General features: G+C 44.4%; 1 protein-coding gene across 2 annotated transcripts in view; it reads right to left on the reverse strand.

The window, feature by feature from the left end:
* The window catches only part of GMPS (guanine monophosphate synthase), a 103,721-nt gene that overhangs the window by 51,270 nt on the left and 26,298 nt on the right, over window positions 1-26,153 (reverse strand). Inside the window, exon 1 of one of the 2 annotated variants that reach the window (XM_062212650.1) lies at window positions 24,723-24,954. The exons of the other annotated variant lie outside the window; for it this stretch is intronic. Within the exon in view, the coding sequence (XP_062068634.1) occupies window positions 24,723-24,749 (27 nt within the window). The 5' untranslated portion in view covers window positions 24,750-24,954. Of the gene's footprint in view, window positions 1-24,722; window positions 24,955-26,153 lie in introns of those variants that run through there. 2 annotated transcript variants of the gene reach the window in all.

Raw genomic sequence — 26,153 nt, forward strand, 5'->3', positions numbered from 1 at the left:
TCAGCAATCTCCTTGTAGGAGCCAGGACTGCTAAAACTCCACTCCTCTTTCATGCTGATCCAACATGGCTACAGGCTTGCCACATGTACATCTCATGAGGCACCTGAGCCTCACTTCCTCATAATGCACGATTTTCTATGACAGACACGTGCTGAGCTCCCTGTGGAGAAGTGACGGTCACCACCTACACTGAAGCCCCACCCAAACTCCACACTATCTATACATTCCATTAGGGCAACACACCCTGGCCCAGAAAGGGGCAACTTGAACTTAGAAGGGCTCAGCAGCAGCAGCTGCCACTCTTTCATCATGGAACGAGTTTGCCCAAATTCAGGTCTGAATGTGTATTACCTGATTACCTGTTTAAATAAATCCTGTTTTCTTTTCTTTTTTTTTTCTTTTTTTTTTTTTTTTTTTGGACAGGCAGAGTGCACAGTGAGAGAGAAAGAGAGAGGAAGGTCTTTTTCCATGGGTTCGCCGCGCCTCCTGCTGGTCTCCCATGCGGGTGCAGGGCCCAAGCACTTGGGCCATCCTCCACTGCCTTCCCGGGCCACAGCAGAGAGCTGGACTGGAAGAGGGGCAACCGGGACAGAATCCAGCGCCCTGACCGGGAGTAGAACCCGGGGTGCCAGTGACGCAGGAGGATGATTAGCCTATTGAGCTGCGGCCAGCCATGTTCTCATTCTTGTACCTTATTTATGTCTCTGCTTTGAATTAGTCTCTTAAGTAGAGATAAAAGCTTGGTATAAACCCAACTGGGGAGGATGTTTCCCACAACAGTATCTTTTTTTAAAGATAAAGAGGGAGAGACAGAGAGACACCATCCATTTGGTAGTTCACTCCCCAAATGGCTGCAACACTTGGGGTTGGGCCAGGCCAAAGCCAGGAGCTTAGAACTCCATCTGGATCTCTTACATGGGTGACAGGAGCCCAAGTATTTGGGCCATCTTCCACTGCTTTCCCAGATTAGTAGGGAGCTGGATCAGAAGTAGAGAAACCAGGACTCAAATCTGTGCTCCAATGGGATGCCCATGTTGTTGCAGGCAGCAGCTTAACCTGCTGTACCAAACTGGCCCCCACAACAGGGTCTTAACTGCTGTGCCAAACACCTGCCCTTCACTTTTTTTTTTAACATCACAGGCAATGTTCTTGTTTCCCATAGCTATGATATGCATAAATTTCAAGTATCACGGTTTACACCAAGGTTTAGTTAACACCGATTCCCCAAGGTCATAGTTCAAATTTGAGTTATGTATTAATTATGAATAACTGCATAAAGAACAAACTTCACTAAAAGGATGATGTCTTTTTCACAAACTTCACAAACAAACCACTAAATGGATATCTTTAAAAAAGATACTGTTGTGGGAAACATCCTCCCCAGTTGGATTTATTCCAAGTTTTTTCTTTTTTTTTTTTTTTTTTTTGACAGGCAGAGTGGACAGTGAGAGAGAGACAGAGAGAAAGGTCTTCCTTTTGCCGTTGGTTCACCCTCCAATGGCCGCCGCGGTAGGCACGCTGCGGCCGGCGCACCACGCCAATCCGATGGCAGGAACCAGGTGCTTCTCCTGGTCTCCCATGGGCTGCAGGGCCCAAGGACTTGGGCCATCCTCCATTGCACTCCCTGGCCACAGCAGAGAGCTGGCCTGGAAGAGGGGCAACCGGGACAGGATCGGTGCCGCGACCGGGACTAGAACCCGGTGTGCCGGCGCCGCAAGGCGGAGGATTAGCCTAGTGAGCCGCGGCGCCGGCGGATTTAGTCCAAGTTTTTGTCTCTACTTAACAGACTAATTCAAAGCAGAGACATAAATAAGGTACAAGAATGAGAGCAGGATTTATTTAAACAGGTAATACACATTCAGACCTGAATGTGGGCCAGTTCTGCAGTCCACAAACCATCACTTTAACAGATTAACACCATGACCAGGGACCAATACAGTTCCTTACTTCAGAGTCTGCTGGTGCTGGTCACTATACTACAAATAGCTACGAACATAGTTGTGGTAGCTTTGTAAACCTAGAGGATATTTCACAAATATTGATTATCTCATGAGGAGATGGGCCAACAAAGATGAAAATACAGCAGGGAAATGAAAAATGATCATGCTGGAAGTGAAATTCAAGTCCTATGCAAATAGAAGGAATGGCAGACTGGCAATGTATATAGACACTGATGGGATTTGAGAGCCTCTAGATATGCAAACAGAGAAATTTAACATCAGCAAGTGGTTGTGATGAAAAGAATGAGGCCATAATAAAGGATGTAAATAGAGGAATATAATTCTCATTAAAGAAATTCTTGATATTTCATGAAGTTAAAAGTATGAAGGCAATGGAAGTCACTAACATACAGAAAAAAGTGAAGGAAAACACTGCTTAGAAACAATTTTTAACAAAAAAAAAAAAACACTTTAATTCAATACTAAGTTTTAAGTTTTACAACACTGAAGTTTTACCATTGTTTTACTTCTCTGCCTAACCCAAATTCTCTGTTATCCTGTTTTTCTACTTGCCCCTTAAAATTTCTTAACATAAAAAAAAAGTTGGAGGCCAGCACTGTGACACATGGTAAAGCTGTCACCTGCATTTCACGGCATCCCACACAGGCGCCAGTTCAAGTCCCAGCTGATCCACTTCCGATCCAGCTCTCTGCTATGGCCTGGGAAAGCAGTGGAAGACGGCCCAAATCCTTGGGCCCCTGCACACATATGGGAGACCCGGAAGAAGCTCCTGGCTTCGGATCAGCACAGCTCCGGCCATTGCAGCCTCTGGGAAGTGAACCAGAGGATGGAAGACCTCTCTCTCTCTCTGCCTCTCTGTAACTCTGCCTTTCAAATAAATAAATCTTAAAAAAAAAAAAAAAAAATTGGAAGTATGGTATAATGAATGTCACTTTTCATCTAAATTCAACTATCAGTAACATTGCTATATCTGCTCTATTTCCATTTAATATACTTTTTTGCCTTAACTATTGGAAAGTAAATTGTATACATTATGTTCCCCCACCCCAAAAACTTTTTACCGTGCATCTTCTGCAAACAGGGACATTCTCCGACATAACTACAATACCACTATCACATTCAAGAAATTGAACACTCATAGTTATCTATACACAAATTTCCCTAGTTGCTGTAAAAACAGTATTTTGGTTTATTAAAAAAAACTCCAGAATCCTAGCCATCATACTGCATACATGCTGCCATGTCACTGTCTCCTTTCGTCTAAACTGCTCACCTCCTTACTTAGCTTTTTGACTTTTTATGACACTGACAATTTTAAAAGTTCATACCAGCTTTTTGTAGAATGCCCCATAGCAAGGACCTCTTGGCTGTGTCATCATCAGACTCTAGATACAACACCTCACAATTCTACATTGGTGAAGTTACTATGCCTTTCTACTGTGGTACAATGGCAAGGGCACAATGTCCCTTTATTTCATTATTGATGATACTGAGTTTGATCCCTTGGATATCACGCCAGTGTGCTTAAAGGAAAAACAGTCCAACTCAAATCTTCCCTCTGCCTAATACCCTACACTGACTTCACCTTGGAATACAGTTAAGTCCAGAAGTAATTTCTAAGATTCATGTAGCCCAGGGCCTTTAGTCCAAACTTTTTAATTCTCTATGGTTCGGGGCCGGTGTTGTGGCAAAAGCCACAGCCTGAAGTGCCTGTGAGAGGAGTCAGGTTAATAGGCAGCCAGGTTGGTCCCAGTGGAAATTTAGGGTGCAAAATGCTTTCTTCCCCCAAAAGTTATCTTTACCCCTTGGCAAATATGACTACAGATCAGGTCTGTTGATGAGTTTTGTCCTTGCCGGGTAAGTGAACGTTGTCTCTCAAGTTTTTTTCTTCCCCAAAATTGTGCTTAAAAGTCCCAGTACCACAAACACCTTGGGGTTTTGCCTCTGTTGGAGCCCCCCTCCTAGCCACTCCAGCAAGAGGTCTCTGAGTTGAATAAACCTTGCTTTTAAATAAATTTTTTCTCTTTGCTTTGTCCACTTGGAATTCTTCTTCCATGTGAGACAAAGAACCCAGGTAATCTTTTCTCTGCCTAGGAAAGCAGTGGAAGATGTCCCAGGTCCTTGTGCCCCTGCACCCATGTGGGAGACCCAGAAAAAGCTCCTGGCTTCAAATCATTCCAGCTCCAGCCATTGTGGCCATTTGGGGAGTGAACCAACCAGAGGATGGAAGATCTCTTTCTCTCTGCCTCTGCCCCTCTGTAACTCTGCCTTTCAAATAAATAATTAAATCTTCTAAAAAAAATTCTCCATGGTTGTACAGTGATATGCTGTCCTCTGACTGAAATATCCCAAAAAGTGGGAGGAAAAAAAAATCTTCGAAATCACAGTATGTCTTAAAATCTCGGCTAGCCCAATGACTCAGCTATCACTGCCATGGTCATAGTTAACCATACTGAATTACAAACAGCTTGAGAAAAGCACTTCCTCAAGGAAGAGAGACTCCCAGGGTGTTTGGGGAATCAATCTCCTTCCCTCTCCCCCCCCCCCCCCTTTTTTTTTGTTAAGGCTTACTTACGTATTTTAAAGTTACACACACACACAGAGGAACAGACAGAAAAAGCCATTTTTCATCTGCTGATTTACTCCCCAAATGGCTGCAGTAGCCAGGGCTGGGCCAGGTCAAAGCCAGGAGCTCCATATGGGTCTCCCATATGGGTGGTAGGGGTCCAAGCACTTAAGTCATCTTTTGCTGCTTTCTCAGGCTTATTAGTAGGGAGCTGGATCCAGAGTAGAACAGCCTAGATTCGAACCAAAACTCATATGGGATGCTAGTATTACAATCTGCAGCTTAACCCACTGAGCCACAGTGCCTACCCTGGAGAATTTCTCTTAAAGCATAAAGATGTGCTAAGGCTTCAGGGAAAGAAATACAGGCAAGCTTAGCTAAGTCATCTGGAACAGACACTCCAGTTTCAATGATTCACCAAGTATGCCATTTCCCTATGCAGTCTATGAACAGTTGAGTAACATTACCCAGGAAAGTACAATGGCTTATTATTCCTACTGTTATGAATGGACAATTTTAATCCCTTAACATTGAATCAGCAAGACACTTAAAAACACATTAGAAGGACAAATGAATCCTGGTTATTATCTGAAAAACTTCTGTTGACATGGTCTGGTAAGATGAAGGAAGTGCTGGCGTCAAACTTGCAAAATGACTTGTCAGCAGCCTAGGGGAAAAAACCTAGAAATAACTGAACACTCTTTAAGAAATACTGAAATCACTGGAATTCTTCTATTCTTAAACTTCTTATGAATTGTTTTTCCTCTAGAAGGTAAAGGGAGATCCTCCTTCTGTCAGCTCACTCCTCTAATGTCTACAAGGGCCAAAGCTGGGCCAAGACCAAAGCCAGGAACTTAGGAGACAGGAACTCAGTATGGGTCTCCTACATTGGCAGCAAGGACTCAAGTACTTAAGTCATCACCTGCTGCCTCCTCGGGTGCACATTAACAGAAGCTGGAATTGGAAGCTGAGCTGGGACTTGAACCCAGGCCCTCTGATATGAGACATGAGCGTCCCAAGCAGTATCTCAACAGTTACATCAAACGTGTACCCCCATCAAAATTCTTAATGGCATAGAAGATGAGTAAACAGAGACAGTTCAACTGAAGTCAAAAAATTATTCAGAAGAGTGATACTAAACAGTAAGAAGGTTCAGAAATACCAAAACTAATTTATTTTACTTTTTAAAATTGATATATATGTAGGACCAGCGCTGTGGCTCAGATTAAAGCTGTAGACTGCAGCACCAGCATCCCCTACGGGTGCCCATTCAAGTCGTGGCTGCTCTACTTCTGATCTAATTCCCTGCCAATGTGCCTGGGAAAGCAATAGAAAATGGCCCAAGTGTTTGGGCCCCTGCACCCATGTGGGAGACTGCTGTTGTGGCCACTTGAGGAGTAAACCAGCAGATGGAAGATCTCTCTCTCTCTCTCTCTCTCTCTCTGTGTGTGTCTCTCCTCTCTCTCTTAACTCTGCCTTTCAAATAAATAATCTTAAAAAAAATTGAATACTATTAAAAATTTACATATGTGGTACAACTCTTAATAATGCTTAAATACATATAAATCTATTTTCATCTATAAGTATGTGTTATATATATAAAATTCCAAGAATAGAAAACATTTACACCATTGTTCAGTTATGTAACAGATATATAAAATGCCTTTAGGAGATGTTTATACCTAGGAAAATCTAGAATCATGAGACACCTCTAACACAATAATATACAATACCAGATCTACATTTAGTCATCTAAGCAATGCTAACCAATCATCAACTGTTTGATGCTGCCTAAATTATCACTACTTTCATTCCCTCAGTCTTAAAAGTTTACCTGTTTGTAGGTATCAAATACTTTAAACAAAAATTTTGATCACTTAGTCGGATTTCATTTTTTTCTTTTCTTTTTTCTTTTTTTTGACAGGCAGAGTGGACAGTGAGAGAGAGAGACAGAGAGATAGGTCTTCCTTTGCCGTTGGTTCACCCTCCAATGGCCGCCGCGGCTGGCGCGCTGCAGCCGGCACACTGCGCTGATCCGATGGCAGGAGCCAGGTGCTTATCCTGGTCTCCCATGGGGTGCAGGGCCCAAGCACTTGGGCCATCTTCCACTGCACTCCCGGGCCACAGCAGAGAGCTGGACTGGAAGAGGGGCAACTGGGACAGAATCTGGTGCCCCGACCGGGACTAGAACCTGGTGTGCCGGCGCCGCAAGGCGGAGGATTAGCCTATTGAGCCGTGGCGCCAGCCTTGATTTCATTTTTTTCTAACTCCTCTAATCTCCCTATGCAACACATGGCTTCTAGGGGAATTCCTTCAACAAAATACTGTTTTTAAGTTTTCACTGTTCAACACATTTGGGTGAATTACAGTTTTGTATTAGCCTTTCACTGCTCCTGGTGTGTAAGGTCATACACTGAGAAAACTTTTCCATAATGAGATTTCAAGCTCGAAGGTACTAATTAAATATTCCTATTTAGTTCTACATTTTAAGAGACAAACCCACCATCAAGCTCCATATTATTTCCAATTATTTCTCCTCCTTAACTGAACCAATATGTACATTTAATGAGAGTGTCATCTTTTAAGTAATCAATCACGTGTCTTAGTTTCTCAAGGTCATCCAAACTCTTTTCCATCTTATCTATAAGGTGCCAAAAGCTCTTTTCAAATTCATGTGGGCTCCATTACTGAGAATAATGAATACAGTCTGAATTACTATCAATTAATTAAAAAGCAGCTGTGGCACAGCAGGTTAAGCAGCAGCTTGGGATACCCACATCCTATGTGGAATGCCAGCTGAGTCCCAGCTACTCTACTTCTGATCCAGCTGCCTGCTAAGGCATCCTGGGAAGTGGTAGAATGATGGCTCAAGTACTTAGGCCCCTGACACCCACAAGGGAAACCTGGATGGAGCTTTGGGCTCCTGGCTTCAGCAAGCCCAGCCCTGCCTGTTGTGGCCATTTGGGGAGTGAAATGGCAGGTAGGAGATTCTCTCTCTCTCCACTTTCTAAGCACATGAAAACAAAAGCAGTTTGGCTTTGACTCAGATACTACTGCTAGCACCATTTGAAGAAAGTCAGATCTGCCTACATACACACCCTAACTATGGAATTAGCTGAGAAATTTTCTGTCTTCTCAGGTAAACTAAATACAGTTGTAACAGATGTAAATCTATACCTTATGAACACTGTGTGAGAAAATAAAATGACAAGGCCAGTGCCACAGCTCACTAGGCTAATCCTCAACCTGCAGCACCGGCACCCCAGGTTCTAGTCCCAGTTGGGGCGCCGGTTCTGTCCTGGTTGCTCCTCTTCCAGTCCAGCTCTCTATTGTGGCCAGGGAAGGCAGTGGAGGACGGCCCAAGTGCTTGGGCCCTGCACCCGCATGGGAGACCAGGAGGAGGTGCCTGGCTCCAGGCTTCAAATCGGCGCAGTGCACCGGTCGTGGCGGCCATTTGGGGGGGTGGGGTGAACCAACGGAAGGATGAGCTTTCTCTCTGTCTCTCTCTCTAACTCTGCCTGTCAAATAAATAAATAAATAAATAAATAAAATGACTATTTTGTCTAACTTGAGAAGAAATAAAGTTTGTCTAGGGCCACAGTTTCAAATCCAATTTTTAAATCTTTAGAAATCAACAACTGGTTTTCCCCCTGAATATCAATTATCCCAAAACATGTGTTTCCAGAAAGTGAAAGCAACATTATTTTGTTGACAAAATAAACACATGTAGCCAATCAAATTAAATAACTGAAAATTTTGCACTGCTGGTTAAAACTGAAGTACACTGTACTTTGTCTCATGATTGTTACATCCCTAAAGGCTTTACCACAGCTAACTTTTCTATTTAATAATAAGTAGCACTAGGCAACTAAGGAACAAGGTTACCACTGGGTAAATTGTAACCACTGTCAATCTGCTTATTTCTAGAAGTTGTAAACACACATACACAAACAAAAAGGGCTAAACATTCAGTAACAACTGCAGTCATACTATAAATTGTCAGAAGGGAAAAAGTTCAGTCTGATTACTTCTGCTCTGTTAAATTCCTCAGGTTTTTTTCTTATAGGAACCTTAGTTGTCCTGATTCTGCACTGCTACTGTGACTGATAATTGTTTTTGCACACATGTGTACAGCCTGTTCGCACAAACAAGGACCAAAGTTTCTTTGCAAAGAAGCGGAAAAATCCAGTATTATACAAAAACTTTCACTTTCTCTCTCATTTGTTACCATACTGTCAATGTTCTAAAGATGACCTCAAGATATGATATGCTTCCTATGCAGAGGTTAAAGATAATTAAAGAACTGTTTCCTAGACATACAGGTTGAATATCCCTTATCTGAAGTGACCGGATCTAAAACTGTTTTGGATTTCAGCCTTTTTTGGATTTTGGAATTTTTATGTACATTTAGATACCCTAAGGATGGGATCCAAGTCTAAACATGAAATTCATTTATGTTTTACACATACCTTACACACACAGCCTGAAGGTAGTTTTATATAGTATTTTTAGTACATTCGCATTTTGACTGTGACTTGTCACCTTAAGTCAAGTGTGGAATTTTCCACCTGTGGCATCAAGTAGATGCTCAACAAATTTCAATTTGAGGTTTTCAGATTATGGAGTGCTTGGGCCCCTGGGAGACCTGCATGAAGCTCCTGGTTTCTGATTGGCCCAGCTCCAGCTGTTGCAGCCATCTGAGGACTGAACCAGCAGATGGAAGATCTCTGTCTCTCCTTTCTCTCTCTTTGAAATAAATAAATAGGGGCTGGTGCTGTCGCATAATGGATAAAGCCTCCTCCTGCAGTGCCGGCATCCCGTATGGGTGCCTGTTCCAATCCCGGCTGCTCCTCTTCCAATCCAGCTCTCTGCTATGGCCTGGGGAAAGCAATGGAATATGGCCCAGGTCCTCGGGCCCCTGCACTCTGTGGGAAACCCAGAAGAAGCTCCTGGCTTTGGATTGGCACAGCTCTGGCCATTGCAGCCAACTAGGGAGTGAATCCGCAGATGGGAGACCTCTCTCTGCCTTTTCTTATCTGTGTGTTGCTGTGGATTCGTTCTGAGAGGAGGAGCGTGGTGGGGGCAAGAGGCACGGAGTCACCACACAGACCCCGGGAGTCGGGTGAAAGCGGGCCAGAGGCAAGCAGCCCATAGACTCGTTTACTTCAGTTGGTACAGCAGCTTAAATAGCCAAGGCAGCCAATCCGGTCAAGGGGCGGTCTATGCCCTAACCAATCACAGTCTGTTGCCAGGCAGGCTCCGTTGCCAGGTGGGTTTCGAAGCCATTCTTGAGTAAATGATGCTCGCTTGCCAGCGGCCATCTTGGCATGGCCTTCTCATTCCACCACATCTGTGTAACTCTTTCAAGTAAATAAATAAATCTTTAAATAAATAATAAATATTTTTTAAAATTTGTAAATATTTTTAAAAATCATTATGTCTTTCTGAAGACATTTCTACCCCCAACTAAAAAACTTTACCAAAGCATCCACAGCAGGTTCTGAATCAATGTATTTCATCAAAACATGCTAAATCCCATAAATATGTCAGAACTGTACCAAGTGGGGCCAGCACTACAGTATAGCAGGTAAAGCTGCCACCTGCCATGCCGGCATCCCATATGGGTGCTGGTTTGAGTCCTGGCTGCTCTACTTCTGATCCAGCTCTCTGCTATGGACTGGGAAAGCAGTGGAATATGGCCCAAGTCCTTGGGCCCTTGCACTGGCATGGGAGACCCAGAGAAAGCTCCTGGCTTCGACAGGCCCAACTCCAGCCGTTGTAGCCATTTGGAGAGTAAACTATAGGATGAAAGATTTTCTCTCTCTCTCTGCCTCTCAAATAAATAAATTTTTATTTTAAAAAAGAACTATACCAAATGGCTATAATCATAGTTAGTTTTTTGTGACCTTGTCTTTTTGATATACATTATACTTATTCTTTAACTTTAGATATTAAAATATAAATGCACACTCCTCTTTAAAAAAAAAAAAAAAGGATGTAACTAATGAACATATCAGAAAAGAGAAAACTACTTAGAGGCACTCTTAAGTAACATCTAAAGAGTCCCAGCTTGCTAACTCGAGATGTGCCACATTAAACAATATGGCTAAAAGACAAACTGACAGAAATTCTTAATATCTGAAACAGCTTTTATTGAAAATACTGCACACACTTGGGGCCAGCACTGTGATGTAGCAGGCTAAGCCACCACCCACAGCACCAGGATCCTGTATGGGCACTAGCCCTAGTCCCAGCTGTTCACTTCAAATCAAGCTCCCTGCTAATGACCTGGGAAAAGCCCTGGAAGATGCTTGGGCCCCTCACACCCAAATGGGAGACCTGGATGAAAATTCCTGGCTCTGGACTGGTCCAGCCCTGGCTGTTTCAGCTATCTGGGAAGTGAAGTCAGCAGATGGAAGAATGATCTCTGTCTCTCCCTCTCTCTGGAACTCTTTCAAAGAAATAGTTAACAACAACAAAAAGTACTACACACCAAGTTTTGCATTTTTTAAAAGCCCAACCTGTTAATGCCAGAACACTTCTGACTCAATTTTTCCATCAGTTTCACTGTCAAATTATCATTTAACTTAAAATTAGTTAAGACTGCTCATTTCTATGGGTACATATATTTGTTGTAAATAAAGTCAATCTAGGCCAGTGCCGTGGCTCACTAGGCTAATCTTCCGCCTGCAATGTCGGCACACCAGGTTCTAGTCCCAGTTGGGGTGCCGGATTCTGTCCTGGTTACTCCACTTCCAGTCCAGCTCTCTGCTGTGGCCCGGGAAGGCAGTGGAGGATGGCCCAAGTGCTTGGGCCCTGCACCAGCATGGGAGACCAGGAGGAAGCACCTGGCTCCTGGCTTCGGATCGCTGCACCAGCTGTAGTGGCCACTTGTGGGGTGAACTAACGGAAGGAAGACCTTTCTCTTTGTCTAACTCTGTCAAAAAAAATAAATAAAGTCAATCTAAAAGTAGTCTGTTTACTCACAAACTGTAAACTTTCCATTAAAATACAGCTGAATAGGGTTCTTTCAAAAATATCATTAAGAATAAAATACTACAATGCATTTTTTTAAACTTCATTTTACGCGGCCAGTGCTCTGCTGTAGCGGGTAAAACCGCCACCTGCAGTGCCCCCATCCCATATGAGCGCTGGTTCAAGTCCCGGCTGCTCCACTTCTGATCCAGCTCTCTGCTATGGCCTGGGATAGCAGTAGAAGATGGCCCAAGTCCCTGGCCTGCACCCACATGGGAGACCTGGAAGAAGCTCCTGGCTTCGGACTGGCGCAGCTGCAGTCGTTGAGGCCATGTGGGGAGTGAATTAGCACATGGAAAACCTCTCTATCTCTGCTTCTGCCTCTCTGTAACTCTGTCTTTTAAATAAATAAACCTTTAAAAAATAAATCTTATTTTACTACACCAAGGTTTATCTCTTCTAGGCATTAGGTAATTTATTATTATCACCTAAATACTGAAAACTGTAAACTATCAAAATCTATTAGGGGCTTATCCTCTGACCCACCAATTCAATTCCAGGTATCTATTGAAGAGAAATGAAAAATCTATGCCCACAAGAAATGGAAACAATTCAAATGGCCATCAATGTGAATGGATAAGCAAATTCTGGCATACAAATACACTGAAGTACCACTCAATAAAAGAGAACTACTGATACGCACAACATGGATAAACCAAAAAGTCTATGCTAAGCCAAAGATGCCAAAATCACTGTATGATTCCACTTACATAACGTTCAAAACCATGCAAATCTAATCCATGATTACTGAAATCATAATAGCTATTGCTGCTAAAGTACTGAATGCCAAGGGTCATAGGGAATTTCAAGAATGATGGAGTTCCTTATCTTGATTGGGGTGGTCAGGTATTTTTGTCAAAATTCAAACTGTAAATTTAAAAGATCTGTGTGCTGGAGCTGGCACCGTGACACAGTAGGCTAAACCTCTGCCGGTATCACTGGCATCCCACATGGATGCTGGTTCCTGTCCCAGCTGTTTCTCTTCTGATCCAGCTCCCTGCTACACCTGGGAAAACAGTGGAAGATAACCCAAGTCTTTGGGCCCCTGTACCTGTGGGGAAGACTGGGAGAAAGCTCCTGGCTCCTGGTTCAGCTCTGGCCATTGCAGCTATTTGGGAAGCGAACCAGCAGATGGAAGACTTCTCTTTCTCAGGCTGGGGCTGTGGAGTAGTGGGCAAACCATATGGGCACTGGCTGCTCCACTCCGATCCAGCTTTCTGCTATGGCCTGGGAAAGCAGTGGAAGATGGCCCAAGCCTTTGGGTCCCTGCACCTGCATGGGACACCTGGAAGAAGCTCCTGGCTCCAAATCAGCTCAAACTCGCCTTTGCAGCCATTCTACGGAGTCAACCAGCAAATGGAAGACTCCCCCACCCCGCCCTGTGCCTCTGCCTCTTTGTAACTCTGGCTTTCAAATAAATAAATTAAAAAAAAAAAATCATCTGTGTACTTCACTTCTGAAAACTTCATCTCAATAAAAACAGACAAGGGGCCGCCACCTGCAGTGCCAGCATCCTATATGGGTGCTGGTTCAAGTCCCGGCTGCTCCACTTCCAATCCAGCTCTCTGCTATGGCCTGGGATAGCAGTAGAAGATGGTCCAAGTCCCTGGGCCCCTGCACCCGCATAGGAGACCCAGAAGAAGCTCCTGGCTTCGGATCAGCCCAGCTCTGGCTATTGAGGCCATTTGGGGTGTGGACCAGTGGTTGGAAGACCTCTCTGTCCCTCCTTCTCTCTGTCTAACTCTTTCAAATAAATAAATAAATCTTGAAAATACAGACAGACAAAACACAATACCTACCCGTAAGCTTTCTCAAAATATCACCTGTGGCGTAGCAGGTAAAGCCACTGTAAAGTACTGGTAAAGCCTGTAGTGCCCCATCCCATATTGGCGCTGGTTCAAGTCCCAGCTGCTCCACTTCTGATCCAGCTCTCTGCTACAGCCAGGAAAACAGTGGAAGATGGCCCAAGTCTTGTGCCCCTGCAACCATGTGGGAGACCTGGAAGAAGCTCCTGGCTCTTGGGTTTGGGTCAGCCCAGCTCTGGCCACTGAGGCCATTTAGGGAGTGGATCAGTGGATGGAAGACTCTCTCTCTGCCCCTCTGTAATTCTGTCTCTCAAATTAATAATCTTTAAAAAAAAAAAAAAAAAAAAGCACCTATCTCCACAAACCAAAAGATACTGCCACAATGAGCTTCTACTACCCTCAGCCTTCAGAAGCACTGAACGGTTCAATGGTCAACCTCTGCCATGGTGTCAATAACAAGGCCAACACAAATCTAAGAGTCAGTCAGTTATCAAACCCCTTCTCTATCAGGTTACACTCACTTTTAACTGAAAAAATTAATCATTATCAGGTTATACTCACTTTTAACTGAAAAACTAATTATCTATTAAACCCTTATACTTTATCTTTAATAATTTTCAATGTAAGTCAAGCTACAGACACTCGAAGTATTCCAATTACCTTTAACTTCTCAGCCTACTGCCCTGTCATATAACCTATTTCACCCATTCAGACGTCAGAGCATAAAACACAATTCACAGTTCATTATAATAAAGCAGCAATATGAACAAAGTCACATCACAAACTGATTACCCAAAGCAAATACAGGAAAAATGAAATCATAACACTCTAATTAGGCCACCATTGTCCTAATATCAAAGATCAGAAGAAAACTACAAGTGAGTAGCTTACAAATACAAATGTAAAACTCCTTAACAAAACTGCTACAAATCAAATCAAGCAGCATAAAAATACTATTACACACAATGCCCAACTGAGATTTATTCCAGGAAATGCAAGGTCGGTTTCACACTCAAAAATCAATTCATATACCATTTATCAATAGAATAAAGTACAAAACCACATGATTATCTGAATAAATGCAGAAAAAGCACCTGACGATTCAACCTCTTTCATAATAGAAACATCCAATTAACTAGGAATAGAAAGGAACTTCCTCAGTTCAACAAAGGGTATCACAAAAAAACCCAGCTAATATCACTCTTAATGCTGCTTCCCTTGAGAGGAAGAATAAGGACTACTACTTGCAGACACTTCTACTCAAAATTACTCTAGAAGTATTAGCTGAGATAGTGTATTAATCAGCTTTTTTTTTTTTTTTTTTAAATCACTGTAATGAAATACCTGAGAGAGCTAGCTTTATAAAAATACAGGGTTTGGGGCCGGCACTGTGGCACAGTGGGTTAACGCCCTGGCCTGAAGCGCCAGCATCCCATCCGGGCGCAGGTTCGAGACCTGGTTGCTCCACTTCCGATCCAGCTCTCTGCTATGGCCTAGGAAAGCAGTAGATGGAAGTCTTTGGGCCCCTGCACCAACTTGGGAGACCCAAAAGACACTCCTGGCTCCTGATTGGTGCAACTCCAGCCATTGCGGCCAGCTGGGGAGTGAACCAATAGATGGAAGACCTCTCTCTCTGCCTCTCCTCTGTGTAACTCTTTCAAATAAAAATAAATCTTTAAGAAAAAAAAAAACCACGGTTAATTCCCCTAATAAATCATCTATAGTGTATAAGTGACTGAATGTATCTAAGTATACAGTGGGTCTTCAAAAGTCCTGTGGATAAAAGAAAAACAAAAATACATAATTTTATTTCTCAACACAAATTCCATCAACTGTTACCAGTCCTTAAGTCCCTGAACTGAGAATCTTGGAAATTTCATCATGTCAATACAGTTGTTACTTTAATCACTGAAGAAAAAACGAGCACCCTTAAAGTTTTAAGATTAGGAAACCAAATGAAGTCAAAAGGAGTCAACTCAGGACTATGATGTGGACACTTAATGATTTTCCATTAAAATTTTCATAAAATTGTCCCTGAGGAATGAGCAGGATCATTGCCCTGGTAAAGGACTGTCTGGTATCTGCTTCCCCCAGGCATTTTTCTGCCAAAGCTTTGGCCACCTTTATCAAAACACTCTGCTAATACAAAGATGATAGCATTCTTTGGCCCTCCAGGAAGTCAATAAGCAAAATGTTTTGAGCATTTCCCAAAACTGTGGCTCTGACCTTTGCTCTGGCCTGTTTTTGCTTTAACTGGACCATTTCTACCTCCTTGGTAGTCACTGCTTTGATTGTGCTTTGTCCCCAAGATTAGGCTGGTAAAGTCACCTTCCACCTCCTGTTGTAACTGTTCCAGGAAATACTTCAGGACCTTGACCCACTTGTTGAAATTTTCCACTGAAAGCTCTGCTCTTGACTGTAGTTGACGTAGATGCAAGTTCTGGTACATATTAGAGCGCACAGGTTGCTCAACTTTAATTTTTCAGCATTGTGTAAGCTGATCCAGTTAAGATGACTATATCGTTGTCTATCATTTCCACTGTTAGTTGTCAGTCATCTTCAATTAGGGCACAAGCAAGGTTAACCTTTTCTTTGAAAATTTACATGGATGGTCAGCTTCTGTGGGTTTTGCCTTCAACATAACTGTATCCCTTCTGAAAATGGGTTATCTATCCATTTGTAAACTCCAGATTTCTTTGAAGCATTGTCCCTATAAACTTTCCATAAAGCAGGTTGTTTTCATGTTATTCTGACAGGAACCATTCCCAAACTGATGTCTTAATTATTCTTTTTAAGAGAGTGAGAAAAAGAAAATTTTTTTAAAGAATAATTTTTTTGACAGGCAGAGTTAGACAGTGAGAGAGAGAGAGAGACAGAGAGAAAGGTCTTCCTTCCATTGGTTCACTCCCCAAATGGCCGCTACAGGAGGCACGCTGCACCAATCCGAAGCCAGGAGCCAGGTGCTTCTCCTGGTCTCCCATGGGGTGCAGGGCCCAAGGACTTGGGCCATCCTTCACTGCCTTCCCGGGCCACATCAGAGAGCTGGACTGCAAGAGGAGCAACCGGGACAGAACCGGTTCCCCAACCGGGACTAGAACCCAAGTGCCGGTGCCACAGGTGGAGGATTTGCCTAGTGAGCTGCAGCACCGGACAAGAATAATTTATTTTAAAGTCAGAGTTAGAGAGAATCAAGAGAGAGGGAGTGACAGAGAGCTCTTCCTTCTGCTGGTTTACTCCCCAAATGGCAGCACAGCCAGGACTGGGCCAAGGTGAAGCCAGGAGATTCTTTCAGGTCTCTAACATGGGTACAGGAACCCAAGAACTTGGGCCATCTTCCGCTGCTTTCCCAGGAGCATTAGCAGGGAGCTGGATTGGAACTGCTGCACTTGGGACTCAAAATAGTGCCTATATGGACGCCGGCTGGCAGTGCTGATGGCGGCTTAATCCACTACACACACCATCCCCTGTCTTAATTTCTGAATGCTTCAAATTAAATACTATCCAGACATGTTAACTAGTATGAGTTTATTTTGATGCAAAAAAAGAAATCCAAGCACAGCTCTCTTATAGCATATTTTCTATGAATTTACTGAAGACTCTTCATCCATTGTCTGTAATTATGTTTATCTATAATCCTATTAGTTTTGTTTCCTCTGGAGAACCCTAGTACACTTAATATAAACAGTATTACAACTCACCATAGCTTAAGAGTTACCTAAGAGTGACTGAGCAATTCTACTCCTACATGTTTACCCAAAAGAAATGAAAATGCATATCTAGACAAAAGTTTATACAGAAATGTTCATTAGCAGCATTATTCATAATACCCAAAGAGCAGAAACAAACCAATGTCCATTAACTGATGAGCAGATAAACAAAAAGTGTTTATCATGCAATGGACTATTATTTGGTACTAAAAGGGAATAAACTATTTACACAGGCTATTAACAGAAGTACATATTTTAAGATTCTAGCCATGAAATGCTCCCAAAATTCACACATTGAAACATAATCACCAATGTGATATTAGAAGGCAAGGCAAGGTCTTTGAGAGATAACATCTTGAGGGTGATGCCCACATGGATGGGATTCATGCACTTAGAAAGGAGACTCCAGGGGCCGCTGCCTGCAGTGCTGACATACAATATGGGCGCTGGTTCAAGTCTCGGCTGCTCCATTTCCAATCCAACTCTCTGCTATGGCCTGGGAAAGTAGTAGGAAATGACCCTAAGTCCTTGGGCCTCTGCACCCGTGTGGGATACTGGAAGAAGCTCCTGGCTCCCAGCTTCAATCAGTACAGCTCTGCCCATTGCAGCCATTTGGGAAGTGAACCAGCGGATGGAAGACCTCTCTCTCTGTAAATCTGCCAAGAAAGAAGGACAGAAGAAAAAAAGAAAAAAGAAAAAAGGAAGGAAAAATGGAGGGAGGGAGGGAGAAAGAAAAGCTCCAGGGGCGAGTATCTGGCATAGTTAAGAAGTCCACATTCCATTATCAGAGTACTTGGGTTCAAGTCCCAATTCCAGGTTCCTGCTGGATGCACATCCAGTAGTTGGGTCCCTGCTAGCCATTTGGGAGACCTTGACCGAGTGCCCAAAAATAGCCCAGCCCTAGCCAGTAAGGGTATTTGAGGGTGAACCTATAAACTGAAGCTTTCTCTCCCTCTCAAATGAGTAAATAAAAATTAAAGCCTCTCTTAAAAAAAAAAAAAAGAAAGAAAGAAAAGAAAAAAGAAAGCTGCCGCACCAAAGAGCTGCTTTGCTGCTTCTACCAAGGTGAGGACACAGGAAGTGGACTCTCACCAGACACTGAAGTTGCTAGCAACTTGACCTTGGATTTCCCCATTTCCAAAATTTTGAGAAATTTGTTGTTTATAAGCCTCCTTAGTTGAGGGACTATAGCATCCCCAACAAATTAAAACAACAGGCAAATTTGTAAGATGGAAAACTGACCTGTGGTTGCCTAGAGTAAAAGGGAGAGTCTGTGTGACAGCAAACCCTCCTCAATCTTGAATCTCGCTCCTCCATTTTGAGGACTGGTACCACTCTCCAGTCATAAGGTTTAAGCGTTACCACAGGCCTTGCTGATTGAGTCAGAAAGACCTGCAAGATGCCTGACAGGAGTACAGTAAGACAAGCTACTACCCTGGCTCCCTACTGATATGTAGGTGCATAACATCTTGCCCCTTCTGTTGCCCTGTGTAGGAAAACAACACCTTGCTGCAGCTTTGTCCAGATCGCCTGTCCACCCTGATCTGAAATCCCATATGTAAGACAGCCAACATACTCTATTCTTTTGTGAAGGCTCCTTCTTCATTTTTTGATCTCAGGATTCCTTCTGTTTTTTGGGGGGTGGCAGGAGAACAGGGGGCATTGCACACACTGCCAACATTCAGACAGAAATGTCTGGAGGAAAACTGAGCAATGATTACTAAGATACAGGGCTTCTTGGTAATAGCTACACAAATCTATGAATATATTAAGAACCACTGAATTGCATACTTTAAATTGGCTGCTATAAAATAAATATTTAAGAAAAATGAATGTTAGAAGACAGGTACTAGACAGTATTGAATAATTTCTTTTAACTTTCTTACCACCACCCCCAAACACAGCATTAAAAAAAAAAAAATCATTATCAATAACATCAGAACAACCTATCTATGAAGTATTTTTGTTCACCTAAAACTTCCCAAATTAATTAGGGGTTGTTCATCTAAAGTTTGATCAAAAAGGATCTTAGGAAGCAGGACTACTAAATTTACATTTAATGTGACCCAGAGGAATTACTGACAATTTCCCAAAATTACAGAAGTGGAAGTGATTTACATTTACACGGATCTCTGAGATCTGAAAAATGTTTCTGTTTTCTCGGTGACAAACAGGAGTTAAGTATCAGAGAATACTCTGTGACAAGGAGGCTCTAAACATTTGGGAAACATCCTTTGCAAATGTTACAGGAAATCAGGGCAGAGTGTTTTACCTTTTGGTCTGTTTCAACACTGTTAGTTTGACTTCAAAAAAGAAAAAAGGTAACTTGGAGACATTCAATTGAACAATTTTAGAATAACTCTTATTAGCATAGTTATTACCTCAGAAAAATAATTCTGATGTATGCAAATTAGGCATCAATTTTAGATACATGTCACTGGAGAAATCAGGTCCAAATTCAGAATGAATGCTAACTGGAGTGACCATATGGCCCTGTTTCCTGATTTACATCTGTTGTTCTGGTAGCCTACCTGGCCCAATACTTGTCTCAGATTTTTCATTTTCTAAACATTATTATGAATAATCACATTAAAGTAAGAAGGAATGGTGCGTTCGACTTTCTTTTTAGATTTCTATCTTCTGCCATGGCTTTGAATAGTGTTATGTGGGTTGCAGGTACAGTGAAGTTTTCACTTTAAATTTCAGAAGAGTCAGAAAGCTAAGCACTTTAAAAAAATCTTTCTTGACATAATGAAATACACTTCAACACTGGCAACCAGGGGTAGCTATCTTTACCCAGCACTGGGTGATGATGGGAGAAATGTCTCAAACTGCTGCTCCTGCCAGCCATCTGTTATACCTGCCAGTAGTGCCATAGTCACAGTTGGATGTGCCAGGCCATCATAAGCTAGTTCATTGGCAAACAAAAGATATTTGTGAAATACGTGTAGGAAAAAAGATGCTATGAGTTTTTGTGCATAATGTACAGAAGAGAACAATCAGAACACTCTTCCTTCAGGAGTACTGCCTTTTATTTATTTTCTAAATTACATAAATCCATAATTATTTAGTTTGCTAACTATCTGTTTTACAGCAATTACTATAAATTGTTTTTCATACTTGCTTTTATGCTAAAGTCCTACAGTTTAGATAAGAGTATATGGTCACTTATTATATCAAACACTTCACTCCCAATTCTATTGTAATGGACGATCTTAAGGAAGGTACAGATAAAGTATTTAAGTCCTCAAAACCATGAACCTGAAGCTATAACCAGGATTAACTGTCATGCTACTACTATAGTAAAGCTATGTTTTGTTTTGTTTTACCACTATGATTCTGGAGTAAACACAGAAACAACTCTATTACCAATAAACCCAGAAAAGGAACACTTCGCAGTTATGTATGTGCTCTATTCTGCATTATCCCACCCATGTGGGAGACCTAGATGGAGTTCCTGGCTCCTGGCCTTGGCCTGACCCAACCCAACCCAATATTGAGGCCATTTGGGGAGCAAACCAGTAGATGCAATCCAATCTCTCTCACTCTCCCCCTCTCCTCTTCCCTCCCTCTATCACTTTGCCTTTCAAATAAATTAATCTTTAAAAAATGTATTAACCCCAAAGCCTTCATTCATTTTAAGTGTCTAACATGAAAACAGAGTTTAAGCATCACAACAGGTAAAAATGTTATCTTTCTAGATAGCAAAGAATTATTAATTATTTCAAACAGCATCCTTTGGAATAGAATTTACTTTTTTATAAAAAAGGTAAGGGGCTGGTATTGTGGTAGAGCTGAGCCACCTGAGACACCATCCTATATGGGCATCAGTATGAGTCCCGGCTGCCCTACTTCTGATTCACTCCCTGCTAATGTGCAGCAGAAACTGTTCCAAGGACTTGGTGTCCTGTACCCACGTGGGAGACCAGGATGAGGCTCCTAGCTTCTGCCTGGGCCCAGCCTTGGCCATTGTGGCCATTTGGGGAGTGAATCAGGAGAAGGAAAATCGACTCTCTGTCTCTCTTAACTCTGCCTTTCAAATAAGTCCATGAATCTTTAAAAAAAAAACAAAGTACAAAAATTGACCAAAAAGTCAATTTGTGAGCTAAGTTCCCACTTCTCTGTTCTTTGCCCACTGAATAACGTGTGCTGTTGGTGCTCAAAAAAAGGTATCAAAAACATTTGAACAAGTGCAAGTCTGTATATTTCTAAAAGTTAAGACATTTTCCTAAAGCCAGTGTCATCCGAGGTCCCCAAAACTTCAAAAATCTTTCTAGTCTAAGAACACACAATAAAAACCATTTGCTTTTCCTGTAGCACCCCTTCCATTCTCAATGGAAAAAAATACTTTTGATTTCTGAAAAAAATTTACTAAGTCATCATATCATACATACTGATACAGATAAGTGTTTAATTCTCAATGTATCTTTAATAAAAAGCCCAAGTTATATTTCCATTCATCTCAAAATTTAAAATTTATAAATCCCAAATTTGAAATTAACATTTGAGGAATGGCCAGTTAAGATACCTGTGTCCCACACTATGCTGCCTGAGTTCAATTCTTGGCTGTAGCTCCTGACTCTAGCTGTCTGCCAATGCAGACACAGTCATGGGTCAAGTGACCAGGTTCCTGCGACCCACAAGGGAGACCCAGGTTGAGCTGCCAGTTACTGGCTCCAGCCCTGGCCAATGCAGGCAATTTGAGGAAGGAAAACCAGAGACTGGGGGCACACATGCTCGCTAGCTCGCTCTCTCCCTCCCTCCACCATTCTACCTCTCAATTCAAAATTTAAAAAATTTCAAAACTACAAATGTAACTAACATTAGGTACCACTGAAGATTTTATATCATTTGAGATCAATATGTGAATATTTATGAAACACCTTTAATCTAAGCAGTCCTCACATGTCAATAAAGGTGATGAGACAAATTATGACCTCTACCCTCTACTCCAACCCAAAGTTTGACACTTAGATGAGGCATCTTCAAAAAAAAAATTCATTTGAAAGGCAGTTACAGAGACTCAGGTACTTTCTCCTGGTCTCCCACATGGGAAGCAGGGATCCAAGTACCTGGGTCATCATCTATTGCCTTCCCAGGCACATCAGCAGGAAACCAGACAAGAAGTAGAATAGCCAGGGCTGGAATAAGTCCCTGCCACCAATGTGGGAGACCCTAATGGAGCTCCTGGCTTTGGCCTGGCCCAGCCCTGGTTGTTGCAGCCATTTGGGGAGTGAACCAGCAGATCAAAGATCTCTTGCTCTAACTCTGCCTTTCAAATAAATTCCTTAAAAAAAAAAAAAAAAAAAAAAAACACAAGTCAGCATTGTGGCCTAGCAGATAAAGGCGCTACCTGCAATGCCAGCATCCTACATGGGTGCTAGTCTGTCCTGGCTGCTCCACTTCCAATCCAGCTCCCTTCTAATGGCCTGGGAAAAGCAGTAGCAGATGACCCAAGTGTTTGGGCCCCTGCCACCCATATGGGAGACCCAAATGAAGCTCCTGGCTTTAGCTGTGGCCCAGTGCTGGCAGTTGCAGCCATATGGAGAGTGAATCAGATGATGGAAGATTTCTCTTTTTTGTAACTCTGGCTTTCAAAATACATAGATCTTTAAAAAAAAATTAAAAATATACACATACTAATTAAGATCCTCTTTAAAATTCCAAGTCAAGGGCAGGCATTTGGCACACTGGTTTAAATGCCACTTGGGATGCCCACATACCAAATCAGAGTGCCTGCCCAGATCAACTTCCTATTAAGTTTCTTAATGTGTCAAGGTGGTTGGGCACCTGCTACTGAGCTTCCAGACCCTGCCTTCATTCAGCCTGGTCCAGCCCAAGTCCAGCTGAGGCTGGCATTTGGGGAGTGAACCAGAGGATGAGAGATCTCTGGCTGCTTCTCTCGCTCCCTGCCTTTTAAATAAAATTTTAGAAAAGTAATAAAATTCCAAGTGAAGAAAAACAAAGATATTAGCCAGGGGAAAAAAATCTATCTTACATACGCCTGAGACAGATAAAATAATTTGGATACTGAATCTCAAATTTTGTGCTATCACTTGATTTCGTGAAAATACTCTTCTCAAGTGCAATGTATTTTTCACAGCCTGTCAATTACACCTGAGTCCATCTAATACCAGTTGTTCATCCACAACGTAAAGAGGAAATCTTTCCAGTGAGATGCAAGGCTGAAAGCTAATGATGGAAGAAAAAAATCACCAGCAATTCAACCAATATAGAGGAAACACCGAGGTTTACACTAGCTTCTGAGGTCAGAAACTCAAAGTTTGAGTGTCTTCATTCAGCTTTATAATGAAGATCCGCTGCTGCTCTGAGCCTCACAGGTGCCTCGGTTTGACTGTGTATCGGCTTCTTCATCATCTTGGCTCGTTAAACGCTTTTGGAACGATTACCAGGTACTAAGCAACCGTTCACATGGAGGACCCACTTTTTTGCATCCTTCTTGCAAGAGACTTAAAATTCTGCCTGAATGCGCTATTAGCAGTTATTAATCGCCATGGAACATCAATTTCCACCCCAAATCTGGAATTCCACACACCAGAATGAAAATTATTTTCGTAAACGCAGGCCATAAGCAGAGTACAAGAAATACATACTGCTTAAGTAAATGACAACAGAAAACGGCAGTTTCCAGCGGACAAAACTGACTTCGCGACGGTCGGAAAGAACTCCACACAAAATGAAACTTCACATGGAAGCGAAAGCGTAGGTGCCCAACTCAGAACCGGGATCGAAGGGGCGGCAGGGTCTGAAGGAAAAAGTGAGGTGGAGGCGAGGAGAAGCGCGGCGGCGGACCAGCGAGCTCGCCCGGCTCAGCAACTTTTCCGGCACGCCGGACTCCCGACCCCAAACCCTGGCGCTCGCGGCCCGGCCAGGGATCCCGACGGCGAGGACGCGGGTCCTCCAGCGACGCGGGAGAAAGCGGGATGCGGGCGGGACTGGACACACGGCCTTGCCCCGGCGGGGCGGGGGGAGGGGAACGAGGCGACCGACCGCGGGCCCCGACCCGAGGGTGACCCGCGGCGACAGGGATGCGGCCACGCGGGTCTCGCCGAAGGCAGCCTCGCCGCCGCGGACCCCCAGGCAGGCGTGGGAGAACCAAGCGGGCCGCATCGAGGGCAGGCGGGAAAGCGGGTGGCGGGAAGACGAGGGGCCGGCCCCGCCGGAACGCCGCACGCGGAGCCCCTGCCCTGCTCTGCTCTCGGCGGGCCCCAGGGCCCCCCAGGACAGGCCCCCGCCTCCCGACGCGCAGGGAGGGGGCCGCGAGAGCCCCCCTCGCCCGCACGCGGCTCGCCTCCCTACCCCCCACCCGCGGCCGCGCTCACTCGCCCGGCGCCCCGGAGCGGCGCGGGGGAGGCGGGGGCCGGCGGGGCGGCCGCGGGGAGCTGACGCCCTCCCCGACGCGCGGACCTCGACGCGCAGACAAAAATCAACAAAGCCCCGCCGCTCCGGAGCAGAAGACACGCCGCAGGCCCCGGCCGGAGACTCTCCGACGCTCCGCTGCCCGGGCCGCGGGGCTGCGCAGGGGGCACTGGGGACGGGGGCGGGCCCCGCGCGGTGGCTCCCCGGCCACGGAGCCTCGCCGCCTCCGGAAGCCGGTGCGGCAGGGACCCTCACACCGGAGACTGACCTTGGAGTCTCCGTTGCACAGAGCCATCGGGGCTAGGGCCTCGGCAGCGGCGGTGGCGGCGAGAGTCCGAGACGGGGCGGGAGGCTGCCCGAAGGGTCGGCGCCGCGAGCCGAGGCTGAGAGGGAGGCCTGCTCCAGAAGCAGCCGGGCGCTCAGGGGAGCCCGCCACGGGCTAAGCGCCGAATCCAGCGAGCAGTCACGGAGCGCGGGCCCCAACGCCGCGGGAGAAGAGACCAGCAGTGCGCACGCTGCCCCCGCCTCCTGCTTCCGCCCCGGCCAGCCACTGGGAGGAGCCAGAGCCGCATACAACCCCCGCGCCGCATCCAAACCCACCAGCCGGCGGGAGGCGGGGGCCGCTGGCCCTGGCTCCGCCCCTGGGCCCGCCCCCCACGGGGAGGAGCCCTCCCTCGAGAGGAGGAGCTAGTGGCGCAAGGCCCCGCCCCCGTCACCAGGACCTGCGCTCGGGAGAAGAAACGTTTCAGCTGTGCGCCTGCCTCTGGCCGGCTGTGCTGGGTAAGGGCCCGAGGCACCCACCTGGGCTACGCCACGCCTGCCCCCTGCACCACAGAGCTCCCTGGAAGGAGGGACCCGGGTTCCTGGCCCCACTCCCACCACTCAAGTCCACGGGGACCCAAATAGAAGCCCTAGCCGGCTCCCGGTGAAGGGGCTGCCGGCTTCTTTTGACCGCGGCATGGATGAGGCCCTGGGGAGGGGACCCTTTTAGCTGCAGTTGCAGCCTTATCTCAAGTTGCCAGGCGTATGCCTGCCAGGCTGCTTTCAAAAGTTTCCTGTTCCTGTCTCAAGGGTCGTCAATGTGTGGATTTGGATCAGTTAGGTCCCTCCACACTTCCGCAGCTCCTGCACAAGTTCGGCAGAGGGTGCTTCTTTCCAGAAAGGGAATTTGAGAGCAGCAATCTGGTGCACAACTGGGCTAGGAGACTGGTTGTGAGCTCTATTTGCAGGGCAAACATTGTTTTGTGTGTTTGTAATTGTTTATGGAGAAGGGACTGTAGTCACTCCAGGTTCCCTTTAGCACTTATCCAGAGAAATAATACATTAAATTTGGTCACCTGGGGGCCTAAGTCAGGATTATGGAATAAATAACACTTGAAACAACTGCCACAGAGCAAAGGTGTTTAACAAATATTCGGTTGTTATAACGCAGCCAATGTTTGCTGGGCTTATACCATGGATCAGGCTCTAGTTCAGGTATTAAGGAACTGGACTAAGATAACCTGACCTCCAAAAGCTTACCTTATTATAACCAGTCTCATGAAAGTAGTGATGTTAGATTGATGTTCTTATCCCCTTTTTACAATTGAAGAAACTAAGGCTCAAGGAAGTATACCTCTTAGTGTTGCTGATGATACAGGGTACCCAGTCCAGGAAAAGATGGACATTATTAGTAAGCTATTTACAGGAATAAAAGGCC

This window comes from Lepus europaeus, chromosome 2, assembly GCF_033115175.1.
Source record: "Lepus europaeus isolate LE1 chromosome 2, mLepTim1.pri, whole genome shotgun sequence".
In the NCBI taxonomy this organism is placed as follows: Eukaryota; Metazoa; Chordata; class Mammalia; order Lagomorpha; family Leporidae; genus Lepus; species Lepus europaeus.